Source organism: Brachionichthys hirsutus, chromosome 13 (assembly GCF_040956055.1).
Source record: "Brachionichthys hirsutus isolate HB-005 chromosome 13, CSIRO-AGI_Bhir_v1, whole genome shotgun sequence".
NCBI lineage: Eukaryota > Metazoa > Chordata > Actinopteri > Lophiiformes > Brachionichthyidae > Brachionichthys > Brachionichthys hirsutus.
In genome coordinates, this window is record NC_090909.1 from 794,748 (window position 1) to 817,694 (window position 22,947).

Here is a 22,947-nt window from a genome sequence, read left to right on the forward strand (position 1 = left end):
TGTATCGGAGACGGGGGGGGGGGTCACACCTGTGTTAATTACAATATGGCGCCGCCCTCTGATCCGCAACAGCGCTAACCACTACGCCGCCGCGCCGCCTATTTACAGTCTATACAGGCAAAAGTAAAAATATAATAAATCTTCTTTTAAAGTTTAAAAACGACGGATTTATCTTCGGAATCTCGGGATCGCAGCGACATCCGGGGGACAGGTCAGAGGTCAGAGACGCTGGACGGCGCCGACCCATTTAAAGATGTTAGTTGTGGACACACAAATGTAGATGACTCACTTCTGTGTGTGTGTGTGTGTGTGTGTGAGAGAGACCTTTAGTTCATGATGGGCACAGACCGAATAAAATCAATTAAGAAAGACGTCCAAAGATTATCTCTGGTCAATAACTTTGGACCGTCGTCCACCTCGGTTCGGCGTCCCCGCGTCTCCCGTCTCAAATGGATCCGCACGGCTTTCAGTCTTGTGACTAAAGAAGCCGATTCTTTTCCTCTTTCCACTCACCGACTGCCTTCTGGCCTTTTAAATAAATTTCCCTTGGATGAAGACAGAAGTTCACAAACTTTGGGCTCGATGTCTCCAAATAAGGGCGAGCGCGGCACACTTCCTGAACGGAGGTGATCCCATCGGTCCGGCTCCCTCAACGCAGTCTCCGCTCATGTCGACAACATGCCTGGTTGAGGCCGATCAGAACGATCAATTCTTGGACCCCCCCCCCAGTTAGAAGCGTCACACTTGAAGCGGGACGGATTTCAGGGAACGCTGACCTAGATTCAGACAGCTGTGGATCGCCGGAGGGAAAGAATGTGTGGAAAGGGGGGGGGGGGGGGTCGTTTGGGGTCTGCTGCCTCCGGTTATGGATCCAGAACGCTTGCCTTTAGCGAGGCGTAATGTGGACCTTTGATCCGGGGGCCGTTCAAGGCCGGCTTCGGAGCAGAGGAGGGACGTGGAGGCGTCTCCGGTCGATCCGGGTCGTGTGAGATTCCCAGCTCCGAGGACGCGGGTCGCTGCTTCAACGGTTACCGACGGCGACGGTTACCGACGGCGACGGTTACGTACCGGTTTAAGATGTCCAAGTTCAAAGTCCATTGATTGGTCATTCTCAGCCAGTACCAGGTGCAATTAGCTGGTTAGCCTAGCATGCTAACCCTCGACACAAATTCAGTTTGGTTTAAATACGTTTTAAATTGTTGATAGATTGATATTAAAATATCTACCTCCACTGGAACTGTGTCTGTGTGACATCACACCTCACACACTTAAATAACACGCACGCACACGCACACGCACACGCACACACACGCACGCACACACACACACACACACACGCTTACTGCTGCCGGATCATATTTCCTCGTCGGGCTCTAATAGGGCGTCTGTCGAGATAAAAGGCCCGTCTTCAGCCGGCCGCTGCAGGACGGCACCGTGTCGGTTCCACTGAATAAATGTCTGCCCCCCCCCCCCCCCCCACGGAGGTCTAGGAGTACAGTAGATGCTCCTCAGCAGAGGCAGGAGATAAGGGGCTCATTACAACGCCTGCATCGACGGATCAATCATCCCTGCATCATTATGCTAATCCTAATTACGACCCTTTATCCGCTAATAGTCGGGATTGTTCCGGGTTTCCTGTCCGTTTTCCCGCCGCGTACGACGGAATAATAACGTCTGAGTGTGGATAATGAATCAACGACGAGTCGGCGAGCATTACGGCGCCGTGCGGCCCAAACGGCGGGATTGTTCACGTCCCCGCGAGTCGCCAAGAAGCGGCGTTGTTGCACACGGGTGATTAATCACCACGGTTACAAGCATGTTAATGCTTGCTACTTTGCATGTATAAAAGTAATCACGGTTAATGGGGGAGATAGACGGCCCCCATGGACGCCCCCCCCCCCCCTCCATGGACAAATATGCAGAACAGTTCTTGTAATAAGATTCTTCTGATTCATGGCGCGTCGACTGCAGCGTCCGGCGTCGCCGTCACTAAAGGCTGTAATCAATCAATAAAGAATCAATCAATAAAGAATCAATCAATAAAGACCGTCAGGATGATGAAGGCCACCGAGGTCCTCCTCCTCGCCAGCCCAATAACAAATGATTACTTCAAAATAAGGGTTTTAAAGACAACATTAAGGGCAAGACGTTCTAATGTCTTAATTTGATTCTATTTTTTGCCTTGAAAACGATGTAAAAACTAAATTTGAACCAACAAAGATTTGATTAAATATTACATTTATAAATAAACAGAGCAGGAATTATCCTTTTGATTTATGTAACGGGGAAAAGGCCAAGAAGGGAATCGCTAAATAAACGTGCCCCCCCCCACCGCGGCCCCAGGTGGGGGGGGGGCACAGAACATTTAAATAGCGAGATGGCATCCTAACTGAGTCCAGACCGCCTTCCAAACCCAGAGGAGAGCATCCTCGCTGGGAGCAGGCTCCTCCTCTGTCCTCCTCCGTCCCCCTCCGACCTCCTCCGTCCTCCTCCGTCCTCCTCCGTCCTCCTCCTCCGTCCTCCTCCGTCCTCCTCCTCCTCCCTCCTCTGTCCTCCTCCTCCTCCTCCTCCTCCTCCTCCTCCCTCCTCCGTCCTCCTCACTCCTCCTCCTCCTCCTCCTCCCTCCTCTGTCCTCCTCCGTCCTCCTCTGTCCTCCTCCTCCTCCTCCCTCCTCTGTCCTCCTCCCTCCTCCTCCTTCCTCCTCCCTCCTCCTCCTCCTCCTCCTCCTCCCCGGTAACCAGCGCTCCGCTGACATTAAACCATGCTGCGTGTGCGTGAATGTGTTGACTGGGTTTGTACACACGTTTGTGTACGACCTCTAGTTTTCTTGTTTGTGTGCGTACACCGGTGGGCGTGTGAGTAAACAAGAGGGGGGTCGGGGGGGGTCGTAAGTCTTTCTCTGACCTGAAGGATTACACAGAAACATCTGCAGCGCTGTGTTTTAAACATTGCCTAATAAAGCCTCGACTTCGGGTCAGACCAAATACTATCCCTCATACAAATATTATATCCTGCAGAATTCAATTTGATGTTCGGGATGAACCCGTTAGCATCCCCGATGCTAACGGGTCATTTAGTAGCATGAGTACAGGCAGGATATTTGAGTATGTCGGAGTCATGACTTCCTCTCCGTCTCTGCATTCCTTCTTCTTTCTTCCTGTCGTTCCTTAATTAATTCATAACTCCTCCTCATTAGCTACAGCGCGGCGCCATATGGCCTCGCTCGCATCTTCAGCTTTAAATTCAGCATGACACCATTTAGAACGTGTGTGTGTGCGTGTGTGTGTGCGTGTGTGTGTGCGTGTGTGTGTGTGTGTGTGTGTGCGTGTGTGCGTGTGTGTGTTTGTGCGTGTGTGTGTGTGCGTGTGTGTGTTTGTGTGTGTGTTTGTGTGTGTGCGTGTTGATCATGACCTCTAAGCTCTCTGCTGGGATAAGAATCGACTTAAATGTCGCTCAAAATAAAATGTGAAAAGGTTCAGACAATTAAAGAATATTTATCTCTAAATGTTGTGAACACACACACACACACACACACACTTTCACTTAAAACACCCGACATCATTCAGAGAATGCCGGGAGGCTGCCATTCCAAGCACACACCCCCCCCCCCCCCCGTTTGAGCTCCGGTTCGGAATAAGCTAACATTCCCATCCCGGTCCGGGCAGAGAGAGGCGAGACGATGAGCAGGACACCTGATCCGAGGCCAGATCAATAAACCAGGTGACAAAGACAAAACGCCCCCCCCCCCGTTGGAGCTATGATTCATGCCTTCCTTAACTAATCAAAGGAACGCCATCAGTCAGGGACGAGCAAGGGGCCCGAGCTTTGGCAGGTCAGCGGAAGGCATGCCCCCCCCCCCCCTCCCCCACCTGTGTCCTCAGAGACATCCGTCAACAAGACAAGCGTGGGAGCGCTGGGATGGATTGGAGGAGAACGCCGGCTTGGAAGACATTCCACGTTTGGACATTCCCAAATTACCAATGACGCCGGAATTCCCATGGGAAACTTCAGCCTCTGATTCCGCAGCTCCCGGATTCCATCCCATCCCGACCGCCGTGCAATTAAAAGTAAACGCACACGCCTTCGCGTGACGGCCGCGGCGCATGCAAAAACAGCACAGGAAGTAGGGGGCGGGGCCAAAGGTCAGCGCTGGGCTTGCGTTCACGCTCTGGACGGCGTGCAGACAGAACGCATTCAGGGAGGGGTTCTCAGGGAATGTGCACGTTTAGCGAGGGCGGCTGACTAGAAACGGGGGGGCGTCCGCCCCCCCCCCGATGGAACGAGATTCTCATCTGCACATAATTCACTTTCAACGGGCAAATAGAATCCTTAATTGTGCCGGAGCGGCGTGGAACACAGAGAAATGTTTCTACGTCAGTCCTCTAATGAGAAACCAATAACGGCTGAAACACGCCCCCCCCCCCCCCCCCCCACGCCACCGTACCTCACACACATCAGAAACAGGCCTGCTGGAACGCTTCGCCTCGCGCTTCCTGCGATGCTACAATCCGCCCCCGAGGAATCTGCTTCTGTGAAATACGACCCCCACTTCTCCGTTAGGAAAGAAAACGGGATGCGGCAGGTCGGAATGGTGGAACTCCTGGCAGGTCGTTAAACGGCGTGCAAGCAGAGGAAACTGATTTAGTATTCAGGAGGCGCCGAGTTCAAGCCCCCGTTTAAAGCGCAGCACGCCGTAAATCAGCAGAACCTCTGGTCCCCGGATGCGTCTCCTCCAGTCCCGACAACCGGAGTGGTCGGATGCTCGGAAAGTCGGAATGTTTGTAATGGCGCTGCGAAAAAGGGGAGGGACGAACGCCCGGAGAAGGCCGTGAATGTGACAATGAGGGTAATTAAAGTTTATCGACGCCCAGCTAGCTTATTAGCCCTTTAATGGGTTCGGTATGCGTGCACATTCATGCATGTGAACGTGCGCACTCATGAGTGAGTCACCGATGTCATCGCTAATGGGCCTTTTTGCAGAAACAGGAAACTGAAGAGGAGACGAGGAAGGCCTGAGGCCGCCCTCTGTATCCTGGCGACACCGTCCCGGTGTTCCGCCAGCGCCTCGCTACACGGCTCATTTCCAGCGCCAGGAGTCCTCGCTGGCGGCTGAACTTTCGCCGGGCCTCGGATCGCTTGCTGCCAAACGCCAAAGACCGATAGCAAGCGTCAGAAAACAAAATGGTGTCTTACCTTTGCATTGGTTGGTGTTCTTATCCAGGATGGCCTTCGTCGACACGATTTTCCCGAACCTGTGAGGACGGAGAAGTTGAAGTTAAATATTTTCTTCCATTTAGCCGCGGCTAGCTAGTCGAAGCGGCCCAAATGACGGACGCCACCGGAAAGAGAAATCACGGGAGGTTGCCGAGGTCGCCGAGTGTTTCCTAAAGGCCTGGAGGAACCGGAGCGCCGAGAACAATCCCGGAAGTTCCGCTGGAACGTCGGTGCACAGATCCCAGCCCATGGCCTTCTTGCTGTGAGGCGGCAGCGCTAACCACTTTGCCACCCTGCATGTTCGCTCTCTTCCACGTTGCGTGTTGCAGATCAACATATGCGTTCCGCATGCGCTCGCGTGTGTGAACGCCCCCCCCGCTGCGACACGCGTGCACGTGATAAACGCAGGCCTGTGCGTAAATATAAGAGAGAGAACAATTCCCGGCGTGTTCAATCTCAATTTCCCGATGTGTGCACATCACGACGAGCGAACTGAGAAAAGACAGCAATTTACACAGACACACACACACACACACGCACACACACACGCACACTGTAGGGAAGAAGCAGTGGTGCGTCCCGACCCATATTTCACCAGCAGGGGATAATTGTACCATTTCTCAACGCGTGGCGGAGTCTCTATTTACTGCATGCTGCGGTGGGGCGGGTGCTGGATATGAACTGATGAGCACCAAGAGGAAAACTACCAGCCCCCCCCCCCCCCCCCCCAAACACGCACGCACGCACACACACACACCAATCAGCCCGTTTTAGCTATGGGGATCCATAATCTGCTGCAGCAGAACAGAACCGGCGTTCTGATCACACTGAGACGTAAGATGAGCGGGGAGGGTGCGTTTGATTAGAGCGCCTGCAGAGCCGGTTATTTCAGATTCGGCTGAGACTTCATAAAAACACCGATGTTTTTATTTATGACCTGGAGAGATGGAGAGAAAGTCAACGAAACAATCAAGCACCGAATAGACCGTAAACCCGGACTCTTATCTCTTATCTCACACGGTCCCTCTGAGATTGGCTTTTCCTGGCCTGACATGAAAGCCAGGTAGGCCTTCAGGCTTCCTCCTGAAGGCCTACCTGTGTATTTCCACGCAGGTGTTTCAGTCCGGGAAGCAGTTTACAAAGCTCTGTGATTTTTGGCACAAATGGCGGGGAAAGTTCTGATGAAAACTTTGTTTGGACGCCGGGGAAGCAGGAGGCAGGAGCTCTCCAACGCCAACTCATCACCGCTCGCCTCATTAAATGTTAAAAACGGCTCATCCAAATCCACGCTACAAAGACGGCGCGGCCAGGTGGAAGGAGGCAGCTTTAGTGTCCACAAGAAGGACATAGTGGGAGCGGGTGGAGGGTGTGTGTGTGTGTGTGTGTGTGGCTGGGGGCGACCCGCCTGCCAGCCGGGCCTGGGGGGCTTTGATGTGACAGAGGCGGGCCCAGGTTTAACACCGGAGCCTGTCTCCACTAATCCTATTTCAATCACTCTCCCAGCCTCTTATCTCTGACTCCACCGGCCCCCCCCCATCCTCACAAATCTTATCCTCCACTCCTGCGCTCTCTCCGACTTCCCCGCCAAAGGTCTCTCTCTCTCTCTCTCTCTTCCCAATCCTCTCCACTTCTTTCCTAAACCGTCCCCTTTTTCTTTTTCCACCTCTTGCATTTCTTTTCTCCCCCCCCACACACACACACCCCCAGGCTTTGTGGGTTATTTTAGGCTTATGAACGTACAAATCGTGGTGGATGTGAGGCGGGTCCGTTCAGAGGCTTCCGGGTCGCCGTGATGAAACCGAAGCTAAAAGCTCGACTGCAGGAAGGGCTTCCGTGCTTCTCTCTTACAGGATGAAACGTCATCCAAACTCGGGCCGAAGCGGCTGCTCGCTGTGTGTGTGCAGAAAGAGAGCGAGCCAGAACCGCGACCCGTCGCTGTGGTGGTTCTGGTTCACGGTTAAGGAACGGATGGACGGACCACCCAAGTGTTGCACCGGGACAACGCGCAGCTGCAAAACCGGTTTCTCCAACCCCTGGAGAAAGGGGCCACGCCAGCCTACAATAGGGAGGGGCCAATGGGGGGGCGTGGGATCGGACCTGTGGAGGCTTAACGACGAGAACCTGCTTCCCACCGTTGGATGAAAGAAAGAGCAGAGAAGTGAACACCGGAAGAGGTCGGGCATCGCTGAACTGCTCTGCTGTGTTTAGCTGAAGCTCAGAAACTGCTTCAGGCGTGTTCGGCACCTTGAGAGCACCAGTGGGGGGGGGGGGGCAGGTGTGAACAGCGCACTGTAGCGAATAAGAACTTCAACTTATCACCTCTTGTAGGCTTTTATGCAAAACAATAAGCAAAATATAGAACTGAAGGTGAAGAGGAACGAGTGTTCTTCTCACGCTGCTCCCACCGCGGTCACAAGTTGGACAGATGAAGTTGTTAAAAGGGAATCCATGTTTTCAGCTTCAGTACGAGTGCGGAAGGGTCCTCCATGTTTTCCAGAAAGGAGAAGCTCAGATGCTTTAGAGTTTAGAGCATGAAAAAGAAAGAGAGTTCTGAATGCAAAATGTAAACGTCTATGGATATGCGTATTTCTCGGTGAACCGAGGGGCAGAGTCTTCCAGGTCGGTAAAGGCGTTTCACTTTTTGCAGATGATGTGGTCCTGTTCATCTCAGCATGCAGCACCAGTGAATCCGTCTCAGGTCGGGGTTCCCAGTTAGGAAAGAATGGATTGTTCACTTCAGGTCAGCGAGGAGTTAACGGTAGAGCAGAGTGGGATAGTGATAGGAGAATGCCAAACCGGTCTGTTGCGGTGTTGGGCGATGACCGGAGGAAACGAGCCTGGGGAGGCATTCCAGACATGTTCCACTGGGAGGAGACCCCGGGGTAGACCCAGGACACACTGGAGGCGGCCGGGAAGAGGGAGGTTAGGACTTCTCTGCTTAGCAACCCACAAACCGGACCCGGACCGGAAGAACAATTGAATTAATGTTTCAATTTGCATTCTAAATTTAAAATCTTTTTGTGGCACCTAATCAACTGGGAACGTTTAAGCATCACACCAAGCCCTTCAAGATCAGTCGTGCTGCCAGGCCAGCGGAGACGGGAAGACATAAAGAGTCCCAGAGGAAGGAGCGTCATGACAGTAGGAAGCGGGACGGACCAAATGCAGAGAGAGCGGCACAGGATACCGAGCTTTCACAAATAAGGGATCTATTTTTAGACGCGTGTAAAAAAAAAAGAGAGACGTCTGGTGGCTAAAATAAGATGGCTTGATGAAAGTCTAGGAAATAACAAAGAAAGTGAGAAAAGAAACGGAATTAACAGGAGGGGAAACGTATCCTCAAAGTCCTAACAGACAAGCTGGAAGTGACTGAAATAGCTCCGGGGTGACAGTCTGGAAAAGCATTCCATACTTCTGGAGAAGTATTCCAACACTTATGTCAAAAGGATAATGGGGCCTAAATTATACTGGCATTATAATATAATTATCAAAACATTGCTTTGGCAAAGAGACGCAGCAATTAATCAAAAAAGCTTCAACAAATTGGATAATTCCTTTTTGGCACGCCGGTGCCTTGCGTTTTCCTTGCCAGAATTTCCTTCTTGCTCTCTTAGGCGCTGGCGTTCTCCCGTTTGTTTACGGTAAATGGAAGAACGCTGACTTCCAGTTCTTTAAAGTCTGTCAATGTGGGAAGCAGCCTAGGTTTCATTTTTTCTGAAACATTCCATTTTGTCAAACGTCACAAAGACGCTGCCGGACGACCGTCACAGATATTCCCACGAACGCGTCGTCGCTCCGGATTCGGGTTTCTCCGGAGACGTGGTCTCTTTCTACGAACATTTATTTCACCTGGTAAATGGAAAGGATGACAAGTTGATTAGAGCCATTCGAAGTTTCCCATCTCGCTGCATAATGGATTAGATCATAGCCGGCAGCAGAAAGATGGCCGCCGGGCTGCAGGCGGCTAATTCATGAAGGAAAAGTGGAGGGGGATTTAAAAGTTTCAGCAAGCGTTCACGATTTATAGGCGGAGCTAAACTTCAAGCATGAATCATGGCATTAGGGGATGTTAATGACAGAAGGTTTTAGGGGGGGTCTCCATCAGGTAAACCGCTCCTGCAGGTGAGCGTCACCACCGACGAAACGGCGAATCCTTCCTCATCATGAACGTCTGTCAAAGCAACACAGATCGGGTTCAGTGTCGCCGAAAATGCTTTTGTCGAACATTTTTAAAAGAAGGGGAAAAAAAAAAGAGAAAAAAACCCCGAAACGCAGCAAACGACGGTTTGAGCCGGCGGAATACGACAAAAGGCCGAAGACACGTAAAACGACGTTAGCGGCCGACGGCCTCGCTGCAACGACAGGAAGTCACCACCAAGATACGACTGGTACGATACGATCGGCGAGCTTCTGCGCCACTGAGACGTAACGAGCTACGCTACGTTAGCAAAACACAGGTCAAGTATTTATTTGTGTATTTATTTGTTCTTCATTCAGGCATCAGCGACGCAGTAAACAAGCTTTCTACTTAGCTAGCTAGCAAAGCAGGAAAGTAGCACCGGAAACACAGCCTTTATTTAGCTTTCCGTCAGCGCCCCCTGCTGGCAGGGAGGTTCTCTCTCTCTCCCTTTATCTATTTTCTCTCTCTCTCTCTCGCTCACAACCCTTCTCCGGTCTTGCAGACTAGCCCGTTTGTTTGGAAGCGTCCAACCTGTCAAACCCACACCGCCATGCTCTGCTGTCTGTCACGCACAAATGAACACATCTCGTCGGCGCCGGTGCCGCTTCTGCTTTCCAGATCGTGCGTCAAATCAAAGGGAGCGCCGGTGGAAGCAAACGGGGATAGAAGAGAGGCGAGGAAGAAGCGAGGATGAGGAGTTGCAGCCGGAGTTTCCAGAGATCTCTGGGTTCTGGGTTCTGTCCCTCACGTCAATCAGTCTTCCGCCGCTACCTCTGCTGGAGCTCACGAGTCGCTCCGATCAAACGGAGCGCGGTTTCACGGCGGTTGCTATGGTTTTGGGTTTTAGCTCTGGGAGGCAGGCTGAGGTGAAATGCAGCTAAGTAACCAGAAAACCCGACTCGGCTGAAGATCCACACGAACTAAACGCTAAAAACGACAATACGGGAATGACTGTCCCAGCATCGTCTGTGGCGTGCACACAGAAACAGGGAGGGAAATACTAAAAAAAAAACAGCCTGAGGCCGAATCAGCCCCGCCGCTCAGCCCGGCCTTAAGACCAACGTTCGGGGAGGAACGCGGGAGCGTTTCAGTCGGCTTGAAGCGGCCTGTGAAATGACTAAAACACTTCTGCTGGAGCACAGAAGTCCGGGAGATTAACATGATGAAGAGATAAGAGAAGGGAGAGAAGAAAGGCCCGGGAGAGAGAGAGAGAGCAGCGGAGGATGAGGACAGAAAAGAGAGGGGGATGTGGAGAGAGAGAGAGAGAGAGAGAGAAAGAGAGCAGCGGAGGACGAGGACAGAAAAGAGAGGGGGATGTGGAGAGAGAGAGAGAGAGAGAGAGAGAGCAGCGGAGGACAGAAAAGAGAGGGGGATGTGGAGAGAGAGAGAGAGAGAGAGAGAGAGAGCAGCAGATGTTTCTTCTCAGCAGCATCTGGAGGAGTTTATTTTGGCCATTCCTGCGACTGTCTCTCCGCTGAGTCCGGGTCGGGCACGGATCGAGTCGGCCGGGTTTTAACCGATGCACGGGACTCCGGAAGACGCCGCCGCCTCATCTGGAGGTTAATCTGGGTTCAGGACGCCATCGCGGTTCTGTTGAACTCCGATAGCTCCGAAACCAGACCGCAGAGAGTTGTTGCCGCGGGCAACGGGTCCCAGGATCCCCCCCCCCTCCGTTCCCCTTCTCATTTACGGCCCTCCACTCGTTCTCGTTCTCCGGCGCCCTCGGCTCACGCAGGAAAGGTTATTTGGACAATCGGCGGCGGTTAGATCTCGATTCGGCTCGCGCGGACGCTTTGATGGGACCACGGCGTGCAGACGTAAGCCGGCGTGACGGCACAGCTGCGGCTCGGTGTGGAGAACCAGAAGGAAAAGGGAGGAGGATGAAAGGGCGCCGGGGATGAAGAGGAGGAACGACGGACCTCTGGGGCGCTTCCCTCACAGGAAGTGAGCGGCGCTCGCTGTTCTGTTATTCCAGGTGTAGGCCCCGGAAAAAAGGAAACCATTTGCTCCCATCGAGTCCGTGCCTCTCCGGGGGCGGTGGATTACAGAGTGGGCGGCGCCATTAGCGGCCTGACCAATCAGGCGAGACCGTTTGCTTGTCTTGGGGCTCGGTTGCTGCACGGATCTTAGGGTTGGCCCGGCGCCTCGACCCGACCGGTGAGGCCAAGGAATGCGCCGCAGACCCATCTCAAATTCATTTAGCCGCTCATTCAACGACTCCCAGCATGCATCATCAACCGCGGTGAGAACCGGTGGCGTTCAGGCGCTACTGCGGCCACCGGGTCGTCGGTGGCGCCGGTCGCGAAGGAAAGGTCTGCGTTGGCGACCCAAACGGTCCCGTGTTCAGTTATTGCTTAAAAACAATTCGTTGTTCTGTTGATCGCTGAATTACATCCAGTCGCTTTTATAAATGACCATCAATCTTTGATCTAACGCTACTTGTCTTACTTCATCGTGACCATTAGGAGGCGCCGGAGTTCTTTCACCACACCGTTGAGTTTTAAACCTGTAATCAGTTTCATATTCGTAGCGACTAGAACGAGCCGACGATGCTTTTGTTCAAACTCCGGTCGTAAACCGTCGACTCTGAGGATGAGGATGAGGAGGAAGACGATGGATCAGAAGCTGGCTTTAGTGTTCTTTGGCATCCATCGGGACGCGAGCGGCGTTCTCTAATCGCCGGCTCCGCTCCGGCGGCGGCGCGTTAGCTTCTCAGATAGCGACGAAGCGACAGCTGCGTTCTCCGACGCTCCCAACCAGAGACTTCGATTTCCTTCAGATGAAAATGAGAATGTGCTCCAGCAGTTTCGCATCCGTCAAAAACGCCGTATTTAATCGGGGTTCACGGTGCTGAGCGCCAAAGGGAAGGGGCGGGGTCCCGACCGGAACGCCGACACCCGCCTGTCGCTGAAACACGGTCTGGCTAATTAAAGTTTCAGTGGTATTGGATTTCCACTGGCACAGCACGCCTCGGGACACCTTGGGAGGGGGGGGGGGCAAGAAGAGCAAAGGAACGTCAACACCGTCACAACTCCGAGGCTCGTGGAATTCTGACGGGTCCCTATCAGGAATAACGCATGACTTACGGCTCGGCTACCGGGAGCGTCACCAAACACGCCGGCCATCATATTCCGGTCTCTCCTATCTCTCCGGTCTCTCCTATCTTCCGGTCTCTCCTATCTCTCCGGTCTCTCCTATCTTCCGGTCTCTCCTATCTTCCGGTCTCTCCTATCTCTCCGGTCTCTCCTATCTCTCCGGTCTCTCCTATCTCTCCGGTCTCTCCTATCTTCCGGTCTCTCCTATCTCTCCGGTCTCTCCTATCTCTCCGGTCTCTCCTATCTCTCCGGTCTCTCCTATCTCTCCTATCTCTCCTATCTCTCCTATCTCTCCGGTCTCTCCTATCTCTCCGGTCTCTCCTATCTCTCCTATCTCTCCTATCTCTCCGGTCTCTCCTATCTCTCCGGTCTCTCCTATCTTCCGGTCTCTCCTATCTCTCCGGTCTCTCCTATCTTCCGGTCTCTCCTATCTCTCCTATCTCTCCGGTCTCTCCTATCTCTCCGGTCTCTCCTATCTCTCCGGTCTCTCCTATCTTCCGGTCTCTCCTATCTCTCCGGTCTCTCCTATCTCTCCGGTCTCTCCTATCGCTGAATAATTGGCAGAACCCGACCGGAACATTTCTGGAAATCGGGCCAAGAAAAGGTTGCGCAACCAGACAGACCCGGATTTCACAATCCGCTGGCCTCGTCTCCGATAATGATCCTGACCCCCGTTTCCCCAGAAGTGAAAGAGCGTAATGGAGCCGAACAAAGCTGCTTGTGTGTGTGTGTGTGTGTGTGTGTGTGTGGGAGACGCAGACGGACACACACAGGAGACGAGCCCCGGTGACGGTTTGTTGCCGCTTGATGAGGTCCTGGTCTGTGATTCCTGGGGGAGGCGGTCCAATCTGAGCTTTATTAGGCCTTATTGAGCTGTGTGTGTGTGTGTGTGTGTGTGTGTGATTTCTCAATCAAGAGTATTTGGCAAAGCCTTATGGGTAGTTTTGTGTGTTGCTGCCTGTTTGTTGCCTCATGATGATCTTTCTTTCTTTCACCGGGAGGGCTCAGACCTCCGCCAAGCTGCTCAGTGGCCCGATCGGCGTTACGTTTATCTTTCGATTCGTCCACCGCGACCTCTACCGATTCCACCACGACCTCTACCGATTCCACCACGACCTCTACCGATTCCACCGCATCCTCTACCGATTCCACCGCGCTCTCTACCGATTCCACCGCGTCCTCTACCGATTCCACCACGACCTCTACCGATTCCACCGCGTCCTCTACCGATTCCACCACGACCTCTACCGATTCCACCGCGCTCTCTACAGATTCCACCGCGTCCTCTACCGATTCCACCGCGTCCTCTACCGATTCCACCGCGCTCTCTACAGATTCCACCGCGTCCTCTACCGATTCCACCACGACCTCTACCGATTCCACCGCGTCCTCTACCGATTCCACCGCGTCCTCTACCGATTCCACCGCGTCCTCTACCGATTCCACCGCGTCCTCTACCGATTCCACCATGACCTCTACCGATTCCACCACGACCTCTACCGATTCCACCGCATCCTCTACCGATTCCACCGCATCCTCTACCGATTCCACCGCGTCCTCTACCGATTCCACCGCGTCCTCTACCGATTCCACCGCGTCCTCTACCGATTCCACCACGACCTCTACCGATTCCACCACAACCTCTACCGATTCCACCGCATCCTCTACCGATTCCACCGCGCTCTCTACCGATTCCACCGCGTCCCGGTCGACACTTACGGTTGGCAGAGTTTGATGAGGTCCTGATCGGTGGTGCCAGGCGGAAGGCCGCGGATGTACAGGTTGGTCTTACTCAGCTGCTCCGCCCCTCCCTGGCTGCAGCTGTTGGGGCTGGGGCTGGGAGGAGCCATAGGGTGAGGGGGAGGAGCATAGGGTTGCTGGGGAAACAAGGAGGAAGGAGAGTTTCAGGAGGATTCAGGTGTGACAGCGAGGCAAATATTCCACCGACATTTCTGAGAAGGCAGAAGCAGCGGAGAAAAAAGTCTCGAGTTTCAGCTCGGCGCTCTCAGAAGCTCATCGCCGATTTAACCGTTGCCCCCCCCCCGGGGCCGTTCCACTGATCAGGTGGTGCCAAGCCTCAAACGCAGATGAACGGGTGAATGTAACGCGTCTGTCAGAATGTCAACACAAACCGGGCCGAGCCCTAAATACCCCCCCCTTATTCTGCCCCCTCGCTCCAGCTCTCATGTTGTGCTGTTATTTTAGATTTATGGCATAGCAGTCAGGCCCCCCCCCCCCCCCCCGGCCGGCTCGGAGCCCATTTATATCTCTATTGCTGCAACGCTCCACGTACTGACAGAGACAGAACCGGGCCCCGTGGGCCCGAGTGGAGACGGAGGGAGAATGAAGAGGAAGAGGAAGAGGAGGGGAGGGGAGGGGAGGGGCGGATGCACACGGCAATAAAGTGAGTGATGGATGAACGGGAAGAGAGGAGGGGACTAAATGACTAAATACCACCCAGTTAGCCCCCCCCACCCCCCCCACACACACACGTTAGCGGCGGCTGCCAGAGCGTTGCTGATTTGACACGCTATTTTAAGCGTGTTGCCCCCCCCCCCCCCCTCAGACAAAGAGCCGGGGTTCCTGGAGCGTGAAGCAGGGGCGACGGCCAATTACCACGCTGAGCTGAGTGGAACTGATGGACAGCCACCCGCCGCGCCGGACACGCACGCCACACAGCCAACGCCACCTGAAAGGCCGTTTTCACACGGACGCCACGACGAGCGGCGCCGCGGTTCTGTCTGGGGCCTCCTCCGGTCCACTCCGGGGACCAGCCGTCCAACGCCCCTAGATTGTGACCTGAATGGGACGGGGATCCGGCCGCCCCCCGGGTTGAGTCCTCCGGCTGGCCGCCCCCCACGCCGCGCCAGCAGCCTCGGCGGCGCGACAGAAGAATCTTAATCCCTTGAGTGTCCCCACGGGAATTATTTTGGAATGTTTACAGCTGCAGCGCCAGCCTGGACGCGGAGGCGTTCTTCCTGACGCTCCTCGCCTCTTCGGCGTTCTTCCTCACGCCCCTCGCCTCTTCGGCGTTCTTCCTCACGCCCCTCGCCTCTTCGGCGTTCTTCCTGACGCTCCTCGCCTCTCCGCGTTCTTCCTGACGCCCCTCGCCTCTTCGGCGTTCTTCCTCACGCCCCTCGCCTCTTTGGCGTTCTTCCTCACGCCCCTTGCCAAGACGCAACGAGCCGCTGTCGGCGCTGAAGGTTAATTGAAAGCCTCTCTCTCTCTTCAACTTTCTATTTTGTGTGTTTGTTTCAGGCCTCCTCCTCCTCCTCCTCCTCCTCCTCCTCCTCCGGGCTTGGCTTGGATCCCGGGCGGTGGAATTCACGCGTCCCGCCCTATCGATTTGCTTTCATTTTTTAAGGTCAGAAGCTGAGATGTTACACACTGAGGCGGGGCGGGTCACAAGCAGCCCGTTACTCACGACGCCGGGCGGGAAGGCCGGCAGAAGTTATCCAAGGGGAAGGAGAAAAGGCCGGAGGAATCCCTCGGGACGAAGAACAGAGTGGGCGCCAGGGGTTCTGGAGAGATGGTGACTGGACGGGGTGGGGGGGGTTACTGCAAGGTTCTGGACGACTACCGTTAACACCCCCCCCTGTGGGGGGGACGGGACGGAGCAGCAGACTTACAATAATGGCCACGTCTTTCCCAGAATGCAGCGATAGGACGGGGACATGTCGCAGCCCTGGAACGCCGGGGGGGGGGTCACATAAAGAGGACGCGGTGTCAGGTCTGGAATGCGTCATTCCGAATCGAGAAATGAACTGAGAATGGCTTATTTGTGTCAGAAAGTAAGACGGCTTGTTCTCACCAAAGCTCGACTGTAAAACGCTGGAATTACGGAGCTCTTTGGATTATTTATTTTTGCCGTCGTATTAATTTACATTTGTAAAAAAGAAAAGAAAAGAATTTGCACTGTGGGATCGATAATTAGTCACGAATCAGAACCGTTTAGATCAACATGTGCGATGGAAAACAAGGCGAGCGCATGACCCAGAAACGATTTTTATTTATTTATTTTTTAAAGATTTCATTTTAAGGCTTTTTTTTTAACAGAAGAGAAAGTTGAAAGGGAGAAATCATCACGTTGTAACGTTTCTGTACCGTCGTTATTAATTAAACACCGGCGGTGTGTTAAACATCCATGTCGTCCTCATGGTCGTCCCAAACGTGACGTTCGGATTGTTGTTTAGGACCGGAGACAAAAAGAGAGCGGGTCGACCACAAGGTCCGCACAAACGCACCTGAACACCTGTTATGTTTACACGGCTCTTCTGGCGACCGTAAACCCGGCTGAACGCAGACACTAATGGCCGCCGGTGTTTGTCCACAGTGGGTTTGGTGGACGGAGCAGAAGGGGAACTCGATGGACATAAATATTTGGGCTGATTTGTCATCGTGACGGCCAGCCGAGTGCGTTTGCAAGCTGGCCGGGGCGGGTGGAGACTAGGAGATGGATGGAGGCAGGAAGTGGGAGGACAGGGACGTTCATCTAAAGACCAAGAGGACAGATTATGTTAGAGAACACAAAAAAGCTCAACTGAAGTCTCCAACCGAGTCCAAGCTGGGATGCGGCTACTCGGAACCGACCCGCCCATCAACCTCGCCGGATGAATAATCAGCCCTCAGTCTTGATCGGCACGATTAATCAATTCATGATCTGTAGGGTCTCTGAAGGTCTTTGAGCCGCCAGAAGTCAGATGCTGATTCCATATGAAGGAAACAAATCCTCACCTTCCAGGTGAACCAGAGAATATAGCGTCACTATTTACATAAACGGTGCTTGGTTGGTTCCCTTGGTTGATTTGCTTGGTTGGTTCACTTGGTTGGTTTGCTTGGTTGGTTCCCTTTGTTGGTTCGCTTTGTTGGTTCGCTTGGTTGGTTCGCTTTGTTGGTTCGCTTGGTTGGTTCGCTTGGTTGGTTCGCTTGGTTGGTTCGCTTGGTTGGTTCTCTTGGTTGGTTCGCTTGGTTGGTTCGCTTGGTTGGTTCGCTTGGTTGGTTCGCTTGGTTGGTTCGCTTGGTTGGTTCACTTGGTTGGGTCGCTTTGTTGGGTCGCTTTGTTGGGTTGCTTGGTTGGTTCGCTTGGTTGGTTCGCTTTGTCGGTTCGCTTGGTCGGTTCGCTTGGTCGGTTCCCTTGGTTGGGGGGGGGGGGGCAGAAACAGGGGACAGAGACAATACGCGTGCTCTTCTCCATTTCCGGTTATTTGTCCACACGGAAAAGCAAACGGCGCTGAGATGGAACATTATCCAGCCGTTCCGTAATTACGAGGCTGTAAATGAGATTTAGATGGACGTGAACTCCTGGATGAGTCGTAGAAAAGGTCGAGCGACAGCAGGCAATCAAACAAACAAGAAGCTCTCTCTCTTCTTTCAAATGAAAGCGGGAAAATAAAGAACAAGGTGCTGGGTGGAGGGGGGCGGGGCTTGTTTGAAAATAAATGCTGCTGATAATTATTAAATTGACTGATGCCGGTTTTTAAAAATAACTCGACAGTTTAGATCCGTATCTGGTTCGGATGAATCACTCACTAACTTCCTGTTGGGAGGTAACGACGTTCCAGTTAATTAATTTACTGATAAATAAGTCAATCGTTTAATTACAGCGCCCGAAAAAAAGCCTTGAAGACAAGACGCCTTGATCCATCACCGGCGCCCTGCTCCGTTGGAAACCGGCCGGCTGCCTTCACGCGTTCCTCGGAAGACGCCCGGCGATGGACGCAAACCGTGGACGTAGTTTGTGTCTCCGAGGTTAAAACGTCTCGCCCAAACGACCGTGCCGTGGACGTCGTGTCCCCCTCTCTAGCCCCCCGGACCCCGACAGCCACATTCGGCTTCCGGCACTTCTGGTTCCGAGGCCCGCTGGTGCGTGCGTTGAGTTAGAGCCTCTCCGAGTGATTTAAGGCGAGCGAGCCGGCGTCCTCTGGGCAGACCCTCCCGAGCCGTCAATCCCGTGACTTACTGGAAACCGCGGCGGGATGATCTGTGCTTCCTCGCTCCCGATGGCAGGGTCCAATCAGTGCAGGCGCTGCGCTGCTTCCAAATGTGTCACAACCATGTGATAAATAAAGTCAGACGGCGCCGGCTGGGAAGGAAGACGAAGGTGGACGAGGGAAGACGGACAGCGAGGCCAACGCCTGCCAAAGGGGACGAGGTGCGGCGCCAGAGTTGTCCGGATCTCGGTGGCGTGATTTATTCATGAGACGAGTCGCCGTGGCTTTGGAGCAGGTGAGTGTGAGAGCATCAGGTTGCCCCCCCCCCCAACCAGAGAACGGCCCGGTAAACCCGGGCCGTTCTCTGGTCGTTCCTCCCGCCATCCTGAGGTTGTTCCTCCTGCCGTTCTGTGGTCGTTCCTCCCGCCGTCCTGAGGTCGTTCCTCCCGCCGTTCTGAGGTTGTTCCTCCCGCCGTTCTGAGGTTGTTCCTCCCGCCGTTCTGTTTTCGCAGGCCGACATAATATTTTCACAAACCGGGGTGAAATGTTGAAAGATGAGAATCGCCGGCGGTCTGGACGGTTGTGTTCGCTGAAAGGTTTCTAATCTCTTTATGTTCCCTCCGACGGAGACTTTCATGAGAGGACAGCGCCCCCCCCCCCCCATTCTTTGGCTGGATGTGGGGGCCGGGCTCTATCGCACCGCCATGCAGATTACCGCATGGACAGGAAGCTCCTGGACTCAACTCAAGACTCGACTCCATGGAACGTACGAGTATCTCTGATCTTCCTCTAAAGCACGCAGATAACATGAAAGGACATCAAAGCAAATGTTAGGACGGCAGACACACTGAAGACGGGAAACGTGAACAACTTCCTCCAGACTGAAACGTCAGGATTCTCAGATTGGGCTTCACGGGCCGCACAGAATCCCCAAAACGTCTCCGCTCAAAGGCAAAGTGAGCGGATCAAGGGAACGCCGTGGCAGCCGCCTCCGACGTCGAGCGCTGCGCGTCTCCACACTTCTGAAGCGAGATTATTTCTGCTTCCCAAAACTAAATTTAGAGAATCGATTGAAACCTTTATTATCGACGGCGCCTTTGCTCCTCGGCAGACGACAACGATATCTCACTTTCTATCCTTTTCGCAGACCGATGTCGGTTTGGCATCTTTAACGTCACGTCCACACATTCCCAATCCCGGTTCTCCTTCTTGAACAGCGGTGAAAGCCCCGCCTCCCTCCTTGCCTCCATCACAACGCTCCTAAAAGCCCCGCCTCCCTCCTTGCCTCCATCACAACGCTCCTAAAAGTCCCGCCTCCTTCCTTGCCTCCATCACAACGCTCCTGAAAGCCCCGCCTCCCTCCTTGCCTCCATCACAACGCTCCTGAAAGCCCCGCCTCCCTCCTTGCCTCCATCACAACGCTCCTGAAAGCCCCGCCTCCCTCCTTGCCTCCATCACAACGCTCCTGAAAGCCCCGCCTCCCTCCTTGCCTCAATCACAATGCTCCTGGAAGCCCCGCCTCCCTCCTTGCCTCCATCACAACGCTCCTAAAAGTCCCGCCTCCTTCCTTGCCTCCATCACAACGCTCCTGAAAGCCCCGCCTCCCTCCTTGCCTCAATCACAACGCTCCTGAAAGCCCCGCCTCCCTCCTTGCCTCCATCACAACGCTCCTGAAAGCCCCGCCTCCCTCCTTGCCTCCATCACATCGCTCCTGAAAGCCCCGCCTCCCTCACAACCCTCCTGAAAGCCCCGCCTCCCTCACAACGCTCCTGAAAGCCCCGCCCCGCCACCATACCCACATCCACCCCTCCCTACAGTCTTAACCGCTCTGAATTATTTCAATTCTGCAGGAGACGGAGGAAGAATAAAAGTCAAAAGGTAATTGGTCTTGGCTCCTCCTCCTCGCTACCTGCTACAGACTCGTCGACGTTTAGCAGCTGGTGAGAAGCGAGCAGGAAATGATGGCGAGTTATCGGGCGAGGCGGCGGCCGCCACCCCAACCAGCTCGCCTTCCCCGTCTCAGGCGTCTCACGGACCGCCGAACGCCAGGAGTCACATTTGACGGGCACCTCGTTCCGTAGCGTTCCCGTCGGCGCCGTGTCAAAGACGTACAGTATTTATGGCGAGGCAATGGATCGGAGGAACATTAACTTGGCCCGGCGCCGGATCCCTGGATGGAGCGGACACCCCCCCCCCCCTATGAAGACCTCCTGTGTAGACACGAGCTCCAGGTCCGCAGCGCCTCATTGCCTCCGCTACAAGCAGCCATAAATCCTGCAGCCACAATGAATTGGTTGACCTTGAGGGTAGCCGGTGTTGCAAGATGCAATCTAACACCATCCATTATCTGCCCCCCGCCGCCCCCCCCCCCCCCGTGTTCGGGTTGTTTTTACCCTCAGACAGACGTGTTCTATAAAATGGTTGCATTTAACCAGTTTGTGGAGTATAAATGATAAGAAGCGCCTCAACAAGCAAACAGGTATTCGTATCGGCGCTCAGGTGGGGGCCCGCCGCCGCTCCCGGTCGATGGGCAGCGCGTCATAACTCATCGTCTGAGCGAATCGGCATGCTCTAATTGGTGGGCGGGCTTAATTTTCTCCCAGCAGCGCCTGGAAATAAAAGCAGCTCGCAGCTTTTTCCAGGCGCTGAGGGAAATAAATGGACTCGCCTCGCTTTGGCTCAAAGCTGAAACGGCCTCTCTGAAATCCGAGGAGCGCCTTGAAAGCCGGAGCAAACAAGCAGCCGGATCAGACGAGCTTCTCCACGCTTTGAGAGTGAAGTGGGATGTATTCACCCTTCAAACCAGAGCTGCTCTCCTCCTCCTCCTCGGAGCAGGAAATGGATGCCGGGGTAAAAAGAAGCGCCCCCGCTGCATAAAACATCGACGCAAAAGACTTACATTCCGGCTCCACCCGATATTCCTCTTCCACCCTTTCACGCCGTCGCTGAATAACGGGAAAGGGAATATACGCCTAAACGTGCGTTTAGAGGAAGAGACAGCAGAGAGCGCGACCTCCACCCGACGCCTCCGACCTCGGGAGGCTGCCGGCGTTCCCAACTCAAACTGATTTGCGAGGCTCTCCCAGTATTCACTCTCATTGAATTACGGGGGGGGGGGGGGCGCGCCGCCTCGCCCGGCGTCCGATTCCAAATGGAACTAATGCATCGCGGTGGTCGGCGTGCTTTGGACAATTAGCGTTCAGCGCGGACGGAATGGCCGCGTGGAGGCGTTCCTCCGGGCGACGCGTTAAACGGCGAGGTGCGATCCCAGCCGCCCGTAAAGGTAACGTAATGATGGCGCCTGTCTGCAGGCGTTGATTTCACCGTCCTGGCCTGTAATTGGAAGAAGAGTGAGTGTCATGTGAAACCACAAGACGGGGGCGTCTCTGGATGATAAAACCCCCTCTCCTCCGGCGGAGAGGATCCGGGATGATTATTCCGGGATCGTTTAGTCACGCCTTCCCATCGACGATCCTCATCCGAGGCCGTTCAAGCGTCTCTTTAAATGTTTTAACAGCAGGGGGCGTTTGATTTAAAGAACTTTAGTGGATTTACATTTTCTTTTCCAAGGGGAGCGAAGGTTGTTTCTGACCTTCCTGTCTCCACCGAGTCCGAGGAGGCGCAGGAGGAGGGGCAGGAGGAGGAGCAGGAGGGGCCTAATGTGATTAAACAAAGCCAGACCCCCCCCGGTCATCAGAGGTGAAAGCTAACCGGGTTCTATTGGAGGAATGATAGACAGTTGGAGGAGGCGGGTGGCGCTGCTAAAACACGCACCGTCTCCTAGCGAGGAGATTGGTTTCCGACTCCAGGCCGAGGGCGGCGCCGCCGGGGTCACCCCGCAATCTGCACGGGTCAGAGCCGAGCCGGCGCTACAAGTCTGGTCCACGCTCTCCTTTAACTCGCCGCTCCAAACCGCAACACAAGGGAGCGCTCCTTTACGTATCTGGACAGCTGCCTTTCCGCCTTAAACTCCGTGCTCGAGACGCCAGGCCTGTGAGGCCTCGGCGCAGGTGCAGCCGTCTCTCAAGTCGAGCCTCAAACACACGATGAATGTCAACGCATCGACCTTTCGATGTTCACAAACACGCCGTAATTAAATCGCCTTTTTGTCTTTGTCTTTTCCCTGGAAGTGAACATTCCATCCCAACAATGGGAGCTCACAGGCGGAGCGCCGCGCCGCGCCGCCACGGCGAGGGCTAGTTGATAGCCGCCAACAAAAACACGCCAGCGCCAGCGCCATTACGCATCTCCACTCGAACGCACTATGGGAGGAACATGAGACGCGTGGGAGCGGGAGCTGACTGTCGTGTGTGTGTGTGTGTGTGTGTGTGTGGCGTGTGTGCGTGTGTGTGTGTGCGTGTGTGTGTGTGCGTGCGCGACCACGGAACAGGAGCTGGGATCTGAGGAACACATGTTCCGGGGCCTCCTGAAGCCGGCGCTTTGACTTGACAGCATTGTTTGGGTTCGGGTGCGACTTCAAAGAGGCACGAGGATGAAAGTCCAGAACTTCCTGGCTGTATATTTTCCA

The 22,947-nt window shown here is 54.3% G+C and overlaps 1 protein-coding gene across 1 annotated transcript in view; it reads right to left on the reverse strand.

The window, feature by feature from the left end:
* The window catches only part of LOC137903366 (RNA-binding motif, single-stranded-interacting protein 3-like), a 57,046-nt gene that overhangs the window by 5,873 nt on the left and 28,226 nt on the right, over window positions 1-22,947 (reverse strand). The window contains exons 3-4 of the mRNA XM_068747519.1: window positions 14,209-14,366; window positions 5,194-5,252 (exon numbers count right to left, since the gene is read on the reverse strand). Coding sequence (XP_068603620.1) covers window positions 5,194-5,252; window positions 14,209-14,366 — 217 coding nt within the window. The remainder of the gene's footprint in view (window positions 1-5,193; window positions 5,253-14,208; window positions 14,367-22,947) is intronic.